This window comes from Heliangelus exortis, chromosome 2 (genome assembly GCF_036169615.1).
Source record: "Heliangelus exortis chromosome 2, bHelExo1.hap1, whole genome shotgun sequence".
Lineage (NCBI taxonomy): Eukaryota > Metazoa > Chordata > Aves > Apodiformes > Trochilidae > Heliangelus > Heliangelus exortis.
Window position 1 is genome coordinate 135,880,841 of NC_092423.1, and position 17,219 is coordinate 135,898,059.

Below are 17,219 nucleotides of genomic sequence, written 5' to 3' on the forward strand. Positions count from 1 at the left end.
CCTTCCCCTTCCTCTTTCCCTCCCCCTTTTCCCTTTCCCTTTCCCTTTCCCTTTCCCTTTCCCTTTCCCTTTCCCTTCCCCTTCCCCTTCCCCTTCCTCTTTTCCCTTTCCCCTCCCCTTTCCCTTTCCCTTTCCCTTTCCCCTCCCCTTTCCCTTTCCCTTTCCCTTTCCTATTATTTTTGTTAATCTCAGGAAATTAAAAAGGAATTGAAAATGCATAGGGTTTGCATCTTAATTCACTGGAAGAATGAATTGCAGGGGGAAGTTATTTCTGGCAAAGTACTTTTAGAATTAAGCTCTAGAACATTTTATACTCTAACATTATAAACAGATTTTACCATTTTGTTTTACTTTAAAACAGCATTTTGTCTGACAGCGAGCAGTATCTCAACCATGGAAAGGCAACAAAACCTATGGAGAAAGGAAATGACAGCATAATGGAAATGATGGCCCGGAGCCATACCACCATGGGCTGTGAGCTCATCTGAACAAAAATGCCAGACTGAGCTGATTTGGTCAGTGCTTCAATTCAGGATATCTGAGAAAACCTCCGGGGCTGCAGTGGTGGCAACATGGTAGGTGGTACTCTCTGTTCTTGAGTCATCAGTGTGTCAATAACCTGAACAAAGGGGGCGAGCAAGATTTCTTGGAAGTGTTGTGGGCATGATGTGAAACCACAGTCCTGAATATCAGGGTTTATTTTAAGACCACCATGGACTTTGTGTGAAAGGTAGACTTGTTAACCCTGGGGTACCAACCAGATTTCAGTAGCAGCCTTTCTCAAGGTACTCTCTTAAGGTACTCATTCCAATATTTGCTAGTCCTTGAGGCAGCAGAATAAAACCACTAATGTAATGCCAGGCTGCTGGAGTATTAAAAAAAAGTTCAAACCCCACTGAGGCAGATTTTCAGTCTAAATCCTATCATTACCTTGAATGAATTTTGGACCACGTCTGGAGTCCTTAATGTAGAAGGACTGCAATTGGGCTAATCTATTTTTAGAGGGGCTCCTCTCCTTTTCATGCATTTATCATTTGGACAAGGCTGCCTTTACCTTTCAGCAGTAATCACCAGCTGTCACTCAGAGACACTGTCAGCCCCTGTCATGCTCTCAGAGCAGCTGGACTTCTGATTGTTTTCCTCCCCAGCACCACTATGGTGTAGTGACAAAATGTATGTATGATCTTCTACCCAGAAACAATGACATGAATCTGATTTATAACTGGTGGTAAAACTTTATTATTCAAGTTTAGATGTAACAGACATCTTTGCTGCCTGAAGATTGTTTGCATAAGAAATACACCAAGAACATGTTTGTGAGTAGAAATGAACATGCACTATGAAAACCAAAAAAACCAAACCAAAACAAAAAACCCAAAACAAAACAAAAAACACATCCATGTGTTGTAAGGACAAAACATTAAGAGCCAACATTCTAGAGTCAAATCAGGGCTACAAGTTTAATGATGGTTTTTAGCAACATGAAGTCATTCTTTATGAAGTACTTTTTTTTTTCTTTTTTTTTCTTTTTTTTCTTTTTTTTTTTTTTTTTAATTTTTTTAAACTTTTTTCTTGCTGGTGAATTTTCTATAAGCTAAATTTACAATGGCATTTTGAGATGTTTCCTTTTCTTCTGTTCTCCTTCTATATCGAGCTCAGAGGCCAAAATGATAGGAAAATTTGTTGTTGCTACAGTATTTATTCTAACAATTACTAAGTGTACTCAGAAAAACAAATGGATATGGTGCTTATCTGTCTGGCAGCCGTTAAATCATTGTCTTTTATCCTCTTTAAGAGAGGTAAAATTGAGTATACATGATTTACTACATAGGTAGCATCTCACCAACTGCCAGCTTTCCAGAGCTGGCTGAATGAAATGAAATTGTGAGGAAGAAGGTAGCGAGGAATCCTATTCTGTGGTGAAGAAATTATGCAAATCATTCTACTTGGCCCATCTTAACTTAATAGAAAAGTTTAGAAGGGATTTCTCACTTATCTATCACATTAAGGATACGCTGACAAATTGCTTGCTATTCTTTGCCAAGCATAACTATCTCCATAGAAGCAGAAGGAAATATATCTAACCTTCTGGCTGAACAGAAGTGAACTTCTAATCTCTTTGGCTTTTTCTGACCAGTATAAGGAACTAGAATGTTAAGTCAGCCAAGAAAAATCAATACAGGAGCAAGAACAGCAATATATTTAGACACTGTGGGCAAAAAACAGATGGTAGACAAAACCAGTAGCACATAAAGCAAGTGGTTATGACTACAGAGCAACACTATGAAGTCCAAAGATGGACTTCAAAGTCCATCTATGAACTGAGTACTAATCCATGGTTGCCCAATCAGGTCTCTATGCTGCACAACCACTACATTTCAGCACTGTATGCTATTTGCATCAGACACTTCTGTTCTGCTGCCTAACTGCAGAAATAATCTCTCACCCACAATGTGTCTCAACTTTTTGAGATGTCTCTACATTCTCATTTTTTAGACATAAATGAGATTCAAATTTCCAGTGTACCTTCCTCTTTTTGAATGGTCCACAAAAAATTAAGGGGGGAGTTTCTTCAGCATGGTGGCAATTAGGTGTAGAACTTCTTTTGGAAAGCACTCTGAGTTTAGCACCTGAATGCAAACTGTGCTCTGGACAGTCTTTATCTTCTGCTGCATTCATCTAGGGAGCAGCAGCTATTAGGTGATTAATAGCTTGGAGACAATCTAGTTTGCAGAAGATGCTGTGTGACAGTTCCCACTACAGTGTTAACGGAGATACGGTCCCTGTACTGCAATCTGATTAACAACAGGCACCACAAATCCTCTGGTTTTGAACCATCTACTTATTTTGTGGTCCAGCATTTTAAGATCTCAAAGTACCATTCCTCAGTAAGAGAAGTATAACACCTTGACGACACTGTCAAGTTGAGAGCACAGAATTGTTCTTTGAAAGTTTAAGTTTTAGTGCTGTAAGTTGATCAAAATGCAGTGGTGAAGTAATTACTTGTGTGGGCTAACACTGGTTTCTACCTGAGAGTTACTAAGTACTATTATTATTTTTCATTGTCAGAATTTATTTCTCTTTTGAGTAATATCTGGAAGAGGGACACAGTCACCTCTTTTCTGAAACAAAACTTTGCTTCCCCGACCTAACCCCCACAACCTCGATCTAAGAGAACAGAGAACAGGCTGTGGCAAATTCCCATTTCCTACAAAGCAGAAGTCTTTGAACATCTCAATATGTCATAGCAAGAACAATGAATTTTTTTCAAATTTTACTTGCACCATCTAGGTGTGCAATATTAATATTCATAAGTCCGTCTTGTTCTTTGCACTCATAAGATTTCATTTCTCCTCATCCCCAAATCCTGATATGTGTATTTCCTGTTACTGCCTCTGCTTCTGAGTTTAGCAAGAGGTGTTATGAAGTACAGGGTGGTGCTCAAGTCTTACAAAGAGCAGATCTCCTCTAAAATATTTTGCCATGAAGATGTAGCTTCCATCGATGGAGAAGCCACAGAAACTGGCAGGTCTTAGATGAAGTAAGTCAAACCATTAACTACTGAAAACCGGCAGGCAGCTACTTCTGAAGCCGATAAAAATCACTGCTTAGTGAGTCTAACATGTTTATTGGAAAAGCTGAAAAAGGACACACACTGGACCCTGACGTAACAAAACGAGGGTAATATATCTCAGTCCCCACAGAGAAAAAAAGAAACAAAAACATACCCAACAGAAATAAATCCACAAAAACCAAGTCACAACTTATTATCGGAGAACAATAGTAAAAACATAACCAGACTTTGTCCGGCACTGGTATCAAGCAGGAGATTAATCTAAAAAACATGAAGAAGAATGTGGCCCAATATCCTTTGCTAACCTAGAACACTATTGAAGGGCTACAGAACTCAACCATGAACAGATTGAGTGGGACTGTCCATATGCTGCTCACCAGTATAGAAGCAATGGGTGGAGCAGGAAGGAGTGAAAGCCTAATGCTGAACAATAGTCTGCCTGTCTGTGCCTAACAACTCAGAGAAACTGTGCAATAACATTTCACCTGTGTGAAAATGTAAAGCCTACAGGTCAGCGAGACCTTTGGTGCTCATCTGTGTAAGTGCTTCTCATGCATGGTGATGTTTGCCGCTGGCTGCTTTAGGCACATTATTTTTCAAAAGACTATCAAAGTGCTGAATGGTTAGGCCAGTTCCTCCCTGGTTTTCCTTTTGCCAACCCCTATAAGACATTTCCTATCACCTCTTCATTTATCTTCCACTTCCCTGTCTATCTGGTTAAGTATCTTACAAGTGCACCAAATTCTAGAAGGGAGAGCGGTAAGATTCAGGTAAGTTAAATACAGTAACTTTTTTTTTTTATGATGCTTTAGTTTCAATTACATGAAAATCTGAGAAAGGCGGCAGGTAAGTGAGATCAGAATAGGACCCTTTACATATAATCTCAAGTGAGGACTTAGTCCAGAGATATTTTTATATAACATTTTAAAAAATAAAATGCATGAATGGAGAAATAAAAGACAACATAATATCAGAAAGACATTTTAAACTTCATTCGCTGCAACGTTCATGAACCATTGAGCTACACCTGCCATTCAACCATAAGGAACCAAGACCCTGCACTGCGAAAAAGAAACAAACCCAAACAACAAAAAAGCAACTGCGTAATATTGTAAAAATGGAGTGCAATGCTACTACAGAATGCAATAAAACATCAGTGCTGCATCGTCAAACAGCACTTATCAAAATAATTTCTGAAATGTTTCTTCTGAAACACAGACAAAGCAATAAAAAGAGGATATATGTTTATCATTTTAAGCATAACAATGTGAGTTAAGAGCTTAAGAATACAAAAGTACTTGGAATGAATAGTGCTACCCTTTTTTTCCTAAGTAGGCATAAAAATATTTTCATTTCCTTCTTGTTTTTCCATACCATTAATATCAACAAATTTCATTCATTTCATGTTATCGTTTACAACTTTAATGCACACACACAGAAAAAAAAAGATACCTACTGCAATAGAAATAGTTGCTTCATTACCTTGTTTGCTACATTTGCAAATGTAAACAGCGAGGCAGAGCCAGAACTGACTCTAATGCATGATGGAATATCTTTGTTGCATACGTACACTGTAGAAAATAATTATTCAATATGTCAGGCACCATTATTTGAAATGTAATACATTAATATTTACTAGAAAAATAAGGTTTTTTCTATTTGTTCTCCCAACTTCTTTAATGAAATAAGTTAATCTGACAGTGCATCCAGTAGCTTGTAATATCTTCTACATCCCTGTGGCAAAATAATAAACTACTGGTTGGGACACTATAATGAAAATGATTAAAGTCAGTTCTTGTACACCCTTGTAGCAAGCATGGAGGCTCGTCTAACAGCACCTTTTACCAATTATTTAATATTTAGTTATTTAGCCCTATTTCCCTGAGCAGTTATGCTGAGGAGCTTTCCCTTCATGGACAGTTTTTACAAAGCTTTAAGTATTAAAAAGTACTATGAAGACATTTAATGCTACTTAGCAAAAGCTGGTATAAGTCTACTGAAGGGATTGACTGGTATGTATAGCAATGTTAAGCCTGTGGAGAAGTAACCTTAGACTTCAAGATTTAGAAAAGTAATATATTAAAAATATATTAAAATAAAATACAGCAGGTTACCTTGTTCTATGCAAATTAAACCCGGAGTGTGGCTTCTGTATTAAGAGACTTCACTTGCACATAATGGTTTTCCTAAAGTGTGCCAGAGAGAATGTAGTGATAAAATGGTAACTAAAAATCAGCTGAGTCTGAGAAAAATCTACATGAAATTGCTGCCAAAGCTTTGAGGACAAAGTGATCCCAAGGCATGCTGTAGGGCATACATAAGCCCAAACTAAAGAAAAGCAAATGACCTTTTAACATCTGTGTATTTAACAAGCCTAGTTCTTATATACAATGTGCATATGTTCACTATACCCCTGCAGCAGTATATACATATACACATCTTCTTGCCAGTTATGTCTCTTACACAATAGCAAAGGTATTAATTGTCCGGTAAAATTGTCTCACAAGGTTATTCGCCATGATTCACTGCATTCTGGCTAGCTCTGGTGGGCCGTGTCCCATATCATTATCTTCTGTCCCTTCTGGCCACCCATCCAACTGTTCTTTTTTTCTTGGTAACCCACTCATTTGAAAGGGAAAAAAAAAAACCAAAAAGGAAAAAAAATAAAGACAAAAAGGAAAATAATAAAAAAAAAAAGAACACGGGGTTTAATATTGGATAAGGCATGCTCTCTATATGAAGTGCTTTATAGGTCTTCACAAGACATTACAAGCTATTGAATTCCCATCAAGGAAACCTATTTCTGTTTAATTGTGCTAAGTGCTAAGGTTTACTCTTTAGGTTTTCCATTCTTTTCAGCTTGTGCATTGTTCCTGTGTAGGCCCCTCTGGATGTGAGTTGTGAAGTCATACTTGTCCGTGCAAAGATGCTGGCATATGCTGCACTGGAAAGGTCCACTGTCACCATGGCAACTCATATGCAAAGCATACATCACTTCATCCAGAAAGACAATGCCACAGTGCACACACTTGGTAGAAAGTTCATCTTGAGTACTTCTATCAACTTTCTCTGTTTTTACTACATTCAAGGGACCTTCATTTTTTACATTTGGTGGTGCCTTACTCTTTTCCTTGGAGGCACCATTTGCAGTTGGCCCAGGTCTGGAATGCTTTATCGCCAAATCTAGAGGAATGTCATTGTCTGATCCAACAGCTGAAAAATGAGGAGGCAGATTAAAGGTGGGATAAGGCACATAGTTTTGGCAAGGATTTGGTAGGCCAGGCACATGACTCAAGTAGTGTGGATTCCCAGGAACAGACAGCTTATATTTACTCCAGAATCTCAGCCAGTCAGCTTCACTCTGAAAGTCATTGTGTACAAATGGAAGTCCAAAAAGTGGGTACTGGTATTTTTCAATAGGGCTTCCAGGTGGTGAATAGTTTGGGTGTTTCGCAGGTCTCATGTATTTCTCTATTGGGCTGCCCCTCTCTGAGCTTCCTTTCCCTTCTGATATCGATGAACTGTTTCCTGGGTCTCCAGTACTTTCCTGAGGACTTTTTATCTGAATGTGCAAAGGTTGCATCCTTTTATGAATATCCAGAGTTTGGCTGACCAATATTGGCTGCTGAGCAGAATGGCTTTTAGTCAATGAACCTGGGGCCTCATATTTACTGAGGCTGGGAAGCTGAATTTCTCTCTGATGACCTTCAGGTAAATGATCCTCTGACCTCCTCTCTAAGGGGCTTCCATTGACTTGTTCCTCATTGCTACCCCTCTGCTGTTTGTTTAGCTGCTCAGCCTGAAGTGCCTCCGGGTTAAGGCGCTTTCTTGTTCTTCTCCTAATGATCTGCTCACCATTGTTCTGCTTAATGATGTTTAAAGGCCTGGGAGTCTGCATGGAACACACACATAATGAACAAAAGGAAAAAAGAAAGAGACATTAAACAAATCTGTGACACCATGCTCACACAAATTTATCTTTTTTTTTTTTTTTTTTTTTTTTTCCCCACAAAGAGCTATATTATGAAGGTCCCTTCCAACCCAAACTATTCTATGATTATAAAGGTTTTATGGGAATGACCGAATTTCAACCAAAATGCTGGATTCTTGCCCCTGATGTTAAACAGTAAACAATGATTCTAATTTTCTTTTTTCTGTCAATTTTCTTATACATCCTATGCCTGTTAAGTTGAAAACAGCATGAATCACCCAAGCTATCAAAGTATTTATAACCCCTTATTCCTGAAATATTATAGGGAAGACATGCTGAAAAAAGCTGCTGAGAACTGTGGATGAGGCAGGAGATACAGGGCCCTATGCACTATGTCACCTAGCAAAAAGGGCTGCATGTTCACTGTGGTGGTAAGTGGGATGATAGTGGCTGGAAAGGGACTAAGAAAGATGGAGAAGAAAGTCCAGGAAAAATGTTTTCCCAAGTACCACTGTATATCTTTCTAAATGCTACTAATGTTGTGCTAGTAAGTTCTGATGAAGAGACAGTGTACCCTGAAGGTGTAAAAAAAAAGGTCTGTAAAGAAAAAAGCATTGAGGAAAAGGCAAAGGAAAGAACCAAATGAGGTTCCATTTGCTACTTCCCCACACCACTTCAGGGTAGGTGGCCTATTTAGATGGGAACCAAAAATACTTAGTGATGTGGTTTAGCGGTAGACTTGGCAGGTTAATGGTTGGATTTCATGATCTTAAAGGTCTTTTCCAACCAAAATGATTCTATCATTACAATTTCATGTCAAGAAAAAACAACAAAAAAAAAATAGAATGAGGAAGGCAGGGCAGCAGCCAGGCCTCTTTGAAAGGCCCAAAACGGGAAGAACATGGTATGTGAATGAAAGATGTTGCTTTAATGTTGCTATGTATTGCTCTACTAGGTAGATATTAAAAGAACAAAAATGTAGTAAAAAGTAATTCAGTTTTGTGTGCTGGCAGTTGCCATTTCTCTAATCCAAATGCACACATAATCCTATTTTGGTGGGAGGCCAGAAAAGCACCCCACATAGTATTCCACTTGGATGTTTATTTGGGAATTTTCTTTTTTAACATGGTTTAAAAGTGCAGATTAAATTTTGGCATACACTTAATACCCTAAACAATTTGTACTTTGAATGTAACTTAATTTCTACATATACATAGCTTTGAATTAATAAAAAAATATCAAGAGTTGGAAAAGCTCTCACTCTATTATAGGGATCTAGTTTCTTTCTTGACTTGCCTTTCCTCTTTCACCTATTTATTTCCCTGAGGTCGTCTCCTTCTTAATGGTTAACTACATTTTAGGCAGTGCAGATACTTGTTAAGATTTTACTTTCAATTAAATATCTAAATACACACTTTCATTTAGATTTTTAATAAGCAAAATCTATACTTAGCAGAAAAACAGCATCTTGAACCAGTCCCCTCAAACAGATCAAAATTGAGGCAAAATCATGTTTAGATAAAACTGTAATATTTTCTCTGTAAATTCTATGCAAATAAAGTTTATGGTTTGCTGAATCAATAGCCAATTAATATGCTGACATGCTGTGAGATCTTACATTGTTGTTGACATTGCTCTCATTAAACTTTTACTTACACAATACAGAGTATTTTCATGTGGCCTCGAGATAACCTTTCCATAATGTGCATATACTTTCTTCATGCTACAGGTATGAAGTCTGACCCATGAAACTGTTAAAAGAAACACTTTCACACCTGTGATTAGGGACCCTCACACACTTCTTTGCAGCTCAGGCTCTTCTGAGTTACATGTCACTAGGAGTTAAGGGCTATAGGTCCGACTTAAAAATTCTTCAGCATGCAGATCACTGCACACATCTGTCTAGTCTTAAGCTAAGTAAAACAGACTACACAGTGCAGTAAGCTATCCACATTTTTCTTACTCAGAGTAGCAAGGTGCAGACAGAAATACTCTGTATTAGCTTGCAGTTGAGGCAGAGAGAAAAATTTAAGATCTTTTCTTCATTTTCAAAGGGGCATTACATTTAGAAAATAGGGGAAACATTACTCAGTTTTTACTTTTAATATACCCTATGTCAGATCCTTAATTATATGTTATACTTAATATATTGAGTGTTGCAAAAATTTTTTTGCCATCTCTGTATCTATTGGTAATCTTCCTACCCCTAATATATGAGTAATGTTTAAAAAAATTCAAAAGTCAACAAATCATTCACTAAGCTATTATACTTTCTAGATCCCATGGGAAATTGAGGTGATCTCTCTACTAGAAGATCACATATGTTTAATCTGAGAACAATGTGTTTTAACTTGAACACTGTTGAACACTGAAGCAGTTCAAGTATGTGGCCAAGGAATCTCTATGGAGAAAAATCAAGTTTTCCATGATCAAGTTAGAGCTCTTAAAGAATGAGAAACACCACTACAATATTAATGGTCAGATTCATGATTCTGGGGAGATAAGGGCTAGATCTTTCTTTGCAAGCACAAGGAAATATTGCATATATGGTTGCAGTGAACTGAAAGCATTTTATTCATCAAAACCATTTTAATAATTGGCTGTCAGAAGGTTACTTCACATTTCTCCATATAGTTGTATGATTATAAGAAGAGATATGTGAAAAATCTGGCAAGTTAGGTGTAAATAACCTTAGATAGACAGAACATTTTTGAAAATATATTGAAAAATTTTCCGAGGTTATTATAGAAATGGAAATGTGACTTATAGCTAAAATCACTATCATGTTAATTTTTGTCAGTCACTACCATTTAGTAGTATCTGACAGACAATAGATGTTTTAAATTATTAAATACAAGTCAAAGAGGGACCTTAAGAGGTAAGGGTATTATACACACACTTGAGGTAATGAGGACAGTAGTTCTCAACAGTTATAATCCAATCAAAACAGAGCTGTGAAATGGGTGTGTAGGAGAATTCTACTGAGCTGTGTAACATAAGTTAGTTTAACTGGGTGGCCCACAGAAGGGAACTCTACTGTTCCCTCAAATTTATATAGTTTCAGACCTTGAAGTAATAAGTGCAGCATCCTAGACTTCTTAATTCAAAAACATACATGAGATAGTTAACGTAATTTTTCATAGAGAGCTAGACAGCCAGACAGATAAAAGAAACTTCCATCTTTCCGGTGCCAGTCTAAAGAGCTTCCCTTTGCACAGGGCTGTCTCAAAAGGTGTCCCAAAGGAGAGATCTGTTTGATTATTTCAGACCCTAACTTACAATTGAGTTGCTATCGTACCGTAGAAGAGTGGAGGCTTAATTAAATTCTTTGCATTTGTTTGTCCAAATTAAATTGAAAATATTAATGTCAAATGCCCATTGAATGACAGCGTACTGACATGCTTGAACGGCAGAGCTAAAAGATAGTGTCAGCTTCTCATTTTCTATATACATAAATTTTGACATTTTATTGCTAATTATTACTGTTGGAAGCACACTAGTTTGTTCCTACTTGTTCATGAAAATTATCAGAGCAATGTGCTTGAATTCAAAACTGTTTCTTGTAGCTTTTATCAATTCAGTGAGCTATGCCAGTATCATGGCAAGGTCCAAGACTATGGTTTAGAAAAGTATATTCAAAAGAGTAAATGCAGGCTGTGAATGAAGTTCTACAAATAACTGGACTCAAAGGCCAAATTAACATTATGAAGCCAAACTGCCTTTAAAATCTTTGTGGATGCTTGCCACTGATCAATTCCCTTAAATTGCATGGTATATCTAGAACTTTAAAAAGATCTCCAGGAAGCTACTTTCAGCACAACTTGGCCAAGATGCTGGCCAGGGATCTTGCATTAGTCCATCTTCTCTTACTCAGATGTTATCTGACAGTCTGGATTGTTCTGGAGCTTAAAAACAGTAATTAAAAACACCTGAGAAAGCTCACAGAAGAGCCTTCAAGCTGGTGATGATCTTGCTCCTTTTGAAAATGGGAATCTCTTTTTTATTAAATGGGATGGCTAGACAGGATCTTAAGTTACATGGCATGTACATAAGACCAATAGTAAAAGTCACACAAACTACTAATTGATTTAAAAGATTATGCCTCAAATTTAAAGAGAAGTAGGCATTGGCACATAGGTACTTAAGGGATTTGAAATACTGAAAAATAATTTCCTAAGTGGCTTTAGTTTTTTTCCTTGAAAAGAGAATTTCTGAGAAAAAGTGAGCAAAGAGACACTCTCTCAAGCACAACATAAGAGTGCTGATTTGGGGTCTAAGCCTGAATTGTTATGTTGATTTGGCAGTATCCCAAAGGCTGCCTCAATTTCTATTTCTGAAAAATAGGAACACTTTTTATCTTCATGGGCAGATTGTAAAAACTAATTAATTAGAGTCAAATCTTTGTCATCTGACTCTCCCACATGCTTCCATTGAAGATAGCAGGGATAATATTTAACTAGTGGGTCTTAACCTAAAAGATTTGGAGCTTTTTGGCACCAATCCAAGGACACACTTAAGCATGGCTTTCCTGGACCTGGACCAGATCATTCAACATCTTCCAGCATCAAGCCAAGTGTCGATAATATGAAAACAAATATAGACACTCCATGATTATTACTTATTCACTGCTTGATCCTGACGGATGGTGAATGGTGATTCTTTCCCTCAAAAAGTGATGAGTGCCACCAAGTGAGTAGCTTCCTTGTTGAGTTACTTCATAATCTTCAAGCAGACTGTAAGCACTGTACAAAAAAGAAGAAAAAAAACCTACCACCCCATATCTCCAGGAAATACCTTTTTAAATTGTTTTTTGTGGGGTTTTTTTGTTGGTTTTTTTTTTTTTTTTTTATTACAAACATGAGGGCTCTTGAATTCAGGGAGCTTTCATCATATTGTATGCCTCTAAATGGAATTCCCAGAATAGAAATAATTTTCCCTTTATTTTGTATCAAAATAATTAAATGCATCACTGGTGATCTCAAACACGTCTACCCACAGCATCCCAGCCTGTTTCATAATGAATCACATCTGATCCCAAAGTGACCATACTGCAAAACCCTGTTAGGAAATTAACTGCAGGCCAGGGAGTGGTACTAATCACACAACCAGAAAAGACCACAGCTGCCCAGCTTAGCTGCATAACCTCTTTTTTTCTGAACAAACCAGTAAGTTCTTCCTACCGAGTGAAGCTTCTGGTAGAGGCCACACGCGTTGCATACATATCCACCATTTGCATTCTTTCGCCAGAGAGAGGTCTTTGTGGTCAGGCAATTGGCACAAAAAACACCCGAGCCTCTACGTCTCTGAAATAGGGAAGACAAAAAAAAACAAAACACACAGAAAAAAAACAGGTCAGAGGTGAGTCACATGAGCTGCGGAGTTAGGACAAATCAACACAGGAGTTTTGTCTCTAGACTGGCAACAATGACAGTATAAAACCACACGGCCCATAATGAGGTCAGGTTCAATTGTGCTTAATAGGCACCACTGATTTTCATTATAATTAACCCTACGGTGATGGATGAGGTGTGTGAAACACCAAAGTCTTTTCAGAATAACAGCTTTAACTTTTTGAACTTCAGGTTTTGTGCATTTAATGATGGCTTCTAAACAGCATATTATGAAAAAACCCTCTGGAAGCTGACAGAGAACATTCTGTAACACTCTTTTGCTTTGCTCATTGCATTTTACAACCAGCGATTTCTTTTCAGTTTGCTCAGTTTTGAAGAGTGGTAACAAGAATTCTGAAACACCTCCACTTCAATTATTTATAGTTTGTATCTGTGTCATAATAATTCCTTTAACAGAGGTTATAATTCATAATTGAATATATGATATTCAGTTCCAGTCTTTCTCACTTAATTCTGAAAGCAGCTATGATATATTTCCCACAGTCCAGTAAGAAAGAGGAGTGACCTCTGTCAAACAAATAGAAGTACAGTATTCTTAATGAGACCTTCTTTGAAATTCACCAAAACCCCAGAAACCAGTCTCACCGATGGATAGGAAAGTTGTAACATGATTTTCTTTGCCTGATGAAAAGAAAATTTAAAAAATCTAAGTAGGAATTAATTTTTAACCAGACTGAGTTGTGCATTCATCAGCTTTCATAATAATCCAGGAATATTTAAAAGTAGACATATTTATGAATATTGCTCATTAAATTCTTTCTATGGAATAATGATTTCATTAAACTTCTCATTTAAACAAAAGTCAGGCTCTGTTTGTGGGTGCAAATACTAGGAAGCAGGAAACGTAATTCGTTTGCTGAAAAGAAAATCTGAATTTCAACTCTCTTCCTTTTTTGCAAAGGAAAAAAATCAACAAGAAACCTTCAGTATCTACGATAAGAACAGGCATGTACCAGGAAAAACAGTCGGCGTGAAAACTTATTTTATTATAAATTAAAAAATACTAACACTATAAGTCACAATTTCAGGGTTTCATAAAATTTAAGTAATTTATTTAACTTTAGTCCATACTGTAGAAGACTGGCGTTCATGCCAAAAAAATACAATGGTTATAATTGTACTCTGATACATTTCAAATGGAAAGCTTTCTGCAGACATAATTTTGGCTTCAAGACTGGAACACTTTCTTGGCATTGAAAGGGCATTTGATTCATCGGGTGTTTCACAATGTATCACTAAAAAGACCTGGTGAGCAGCCAGTTCCCTATAGGGTAATTTTTCCATCCAGATGCAAGTGCTATCAGAGGCCCTCGTCAGCTAAACTAATTATGATCTTGCATTTGCTGATGCCTGCTCACTCTAACGTTCGACATCCTCCATTAATCATCAATACAAGGAAAATGAATGAAACGTAAAGAAATGAGGGCTGGTAAGCTGCACAGCCATAAAAATCTGAAACGAGTGTAATAATTTAACAAGATTGGGGAAATATTTTTAGTGAACACAAAGTCAGACTAACAATTGCCCTTTTAAACCAAGAACACAATTTCATTAGTACAGCAGGTTGTGCTACGTTAAGGTGATACAATAAAATTGAGATTTTTGTCAAGATAATCTCTCAGCCCCTTACATCATCTCTACTTTGTCTCTTAAATCAGAAGCAGTAATACACTATGTTTTTCTCAATTTGACTAGGGGGAGAACTTAATGGTAGCTGCTGTTCTTCAGTTGTGTATCAGGGATACAGCTCACTGTGATGGTTGGATTAGGTGATCTTACAGGTCTTTTCCAACAGTGACAATTCTGTGATTCTAATTCTGTGAAGGCACACTTGCCTACAAGTGAATTGAAACTTCCAGTTCTTTTTGTGTTTGCATATCCTGCAACTTTACCTGGCTGCTGAAAATTTTCCTTAAGAATACAATAAGGCTTTGCTTAAGTGACCCCAATTGGGTCCACTTGAAGGGAGAGAATTTTGAAAGTGGCAATGACTGTATATGGACAGGATTTGGATACAACTGCAGAACTGTTCCTTTTTGTCTGATACTTTTTCTCTGCTGGCCTATGGCTTCTTGGTGTGGTGTATTAACAAAGTGGAGTCTTAATCAGAGTCAGTAATTCCACCCTTTTATTTCTGTGTTTCTTGTGTTTGGGAAATACCCTCTATGAAGTCATAGAAAACTTAAAAGTATAGAAACCGTTCTATTTTATACTCTGCATTTATACACACCTGAGTGGTTACAGGTAAAAGGTGCAGTCATGCTAAAATCTTCAATTGAATGCTAGAATTGAACTAGTATTTCTTTAAAATGTTGTCCAAAGTAACTGGTTTTTTTTTCTTTTATTAAAGAAAGACCCTGATTCAACCTGAACATTAGTTGCAATGAAATAATGCAGTAACTAGAGCTGACAACAATTTACAAAATACCTAGTAGTAACTATATGTATCAAATTTCAATAGCTGTTTGCATTATTTAGCAGAAAATGTGTAGCTTCATTTTACATGCTGGTCTAACCGTTGCATCTTTCCTTTCTTTATTTCTGTATTACCTGAGGATCTTACAGGATAATCAACAATTATTCCTCTGAGAATTTCACATATATTACCAATTACATATACCAATGAATTAACAATTAAACCATCTCTGAAAAAATTTAAATGCAAATACTGTGTTAAATTTTTTGGTTACAAAACAAATTCTTACAGTAGGGACATACAGCTTTAGAATGGATTTCCTGGGGTGAAACAGGACAGTGGCAGAACTGGACTAAATGTTCTTGACTCTCAGATCCCACTAACCACAGAATGGACCTACTTGCCAAGATACATTTGAGAAGTGTTGGTGATGTGGGCAAGAAATTATCTTTGTGTGTGTCTGTGTGTGTTAAATTTTGAATAGCCATGATATCTCTAACTTCTGCTGTTAGGGATGATACTTCTGGTTGAGTGTGCTTGGCTTCCTGTGTGTACTTGTCAATAACGATGGATAATATTTCTAGTTTTCCAGGTACTCTTGCAAAGGAATAGGCAACTGAGCACCAATCCAGGGCAGTCTGTACAAAAGCTATGGATCACGGCTTCCACAAAATGCACCCATGTGCTTGAGTGCTCTGCTAAGCACCACCCTAAGCCACATTTTCGAGAAACATGTCATGGAACATTTTGCTCTTTTTTAAAATGTGAACCAATACTTACGATAGTAAATTAATCTCTGAAGATTAGCCCAGAAAAGGTAAATGGACATAACTAACCATAGGAGGGTTTGAGCCACAGATAAAAAGGTTTCAGCCTGTGATCAGTATCACTAGCACTAAGTGGAACTATCCAAGAAAATTTCCTCTGCAGCCTTGGAAGGATAAGCCAAAACATTCTAAATAACTAAAACATTCATCTATTAAGTCAAGCTTTAATCATCTGGAGCTTCATAACAACTGCATTACAATCTCAAATCCTGAAGGGGCCAGTGCAGTGAAGTGCCTGTCTCTATTCCCATTCCAGTTTCTAAGTCTGGGCGTTTAATACCATGGCTGTCTCAAATCACATTGGGCTGAAACTTGGCGCAGGTTTTTTTCAGCCCAGATGTAACTTTTTTTTTTCCTTTTCTTTTCTGTTTTGGTACTGAAAACTTCATTTACATCAGTTCAGCTGTTTACAATTTGGAAATTGGCCAAAAGTTGGGGGGGAGAGTAACGGGCAGAGGGGATTTCAAGTTTTTCAGATAGCTCTTCAACAAATCTACAGTCATAGTGACTTTGCTCTGGGGTAAAAAAGTATGCACACATTTTAGTGTTTTAGTAGTAGCAAAGTTAAAAGTGGATTATTATTATTTTTATGTAGCTAAACTATGAAAGTTTGTAGTTATTCACTGAACATGTATTGCAGATCTCTCTACTGTTTTCCCTCAGTAAGAACCATGCTGAAAGCATGTAATTGCATAACAACCCTTGATATGCAGAGTATTAACTCACATTTTTTATGGTTTCATATCTTGACCGTTTCAAATTGAACAAGTCTGAAACTTGGTATACAGATTGTAAAGCCCAAATGCCTATTTTTATTTTTTTTTTTAACTCCTTAAATGATTTTCACTAGTTACCAAAATTTCATTGAAAAGAGGAAATTATTAGCAGGTCTTTCTGCTAAGCAATGAAACATCAGACAGTATTGTAACAAGTAACTAACTCAGGCATCCTGAAAGGATCAGGCCCTCGTTTTTCATAAAAAATGCTTTAGATTTAAAAAAAAATAACTCCACAGTTTATACAATGTCAAACTTTGCAGCCATGTAAAAGTGTCTTTACA

General features: G+C 37.0%; 1 protein-coding gene across 5 annotated transcripts in view; it reads right to left on the reverse strand.

The window, feature by feature from the left end:
* Nucleotides 1-1,215: 1,215 nt before the first annotated feature.
* The window catches only part of TRPS1 (transcriptional repressor GATA binding 1), a 212,076-nt gene continuing 196,072 nt past the window's right edge, over nucleotides 1,216-17,219 (reverse strand). For all 5 annotated transcript variants that reach the window (XM_071738237.1, XM_071738238.1, XM_071738233.1 and 2 more), the window contains 2 exons: nucleotides 12,686-12,808; nucleotides 1,216-7,466 (listed from right to left, as the gene is read on the reverse strand). In XM_071738237.1, the coding sequence (XP_071594338.1) occupies nucleotides 6,405-7,466; nucleotides 12,686-12,808 (1,185 nt within the window). In that variant the 3' untranslated portion in view covers nucleotides 1,216-6,404. The remainder of the gene's footprint in view (nucleotides 7,467-12,685; nucleotides 12,809-17,219) is intronic.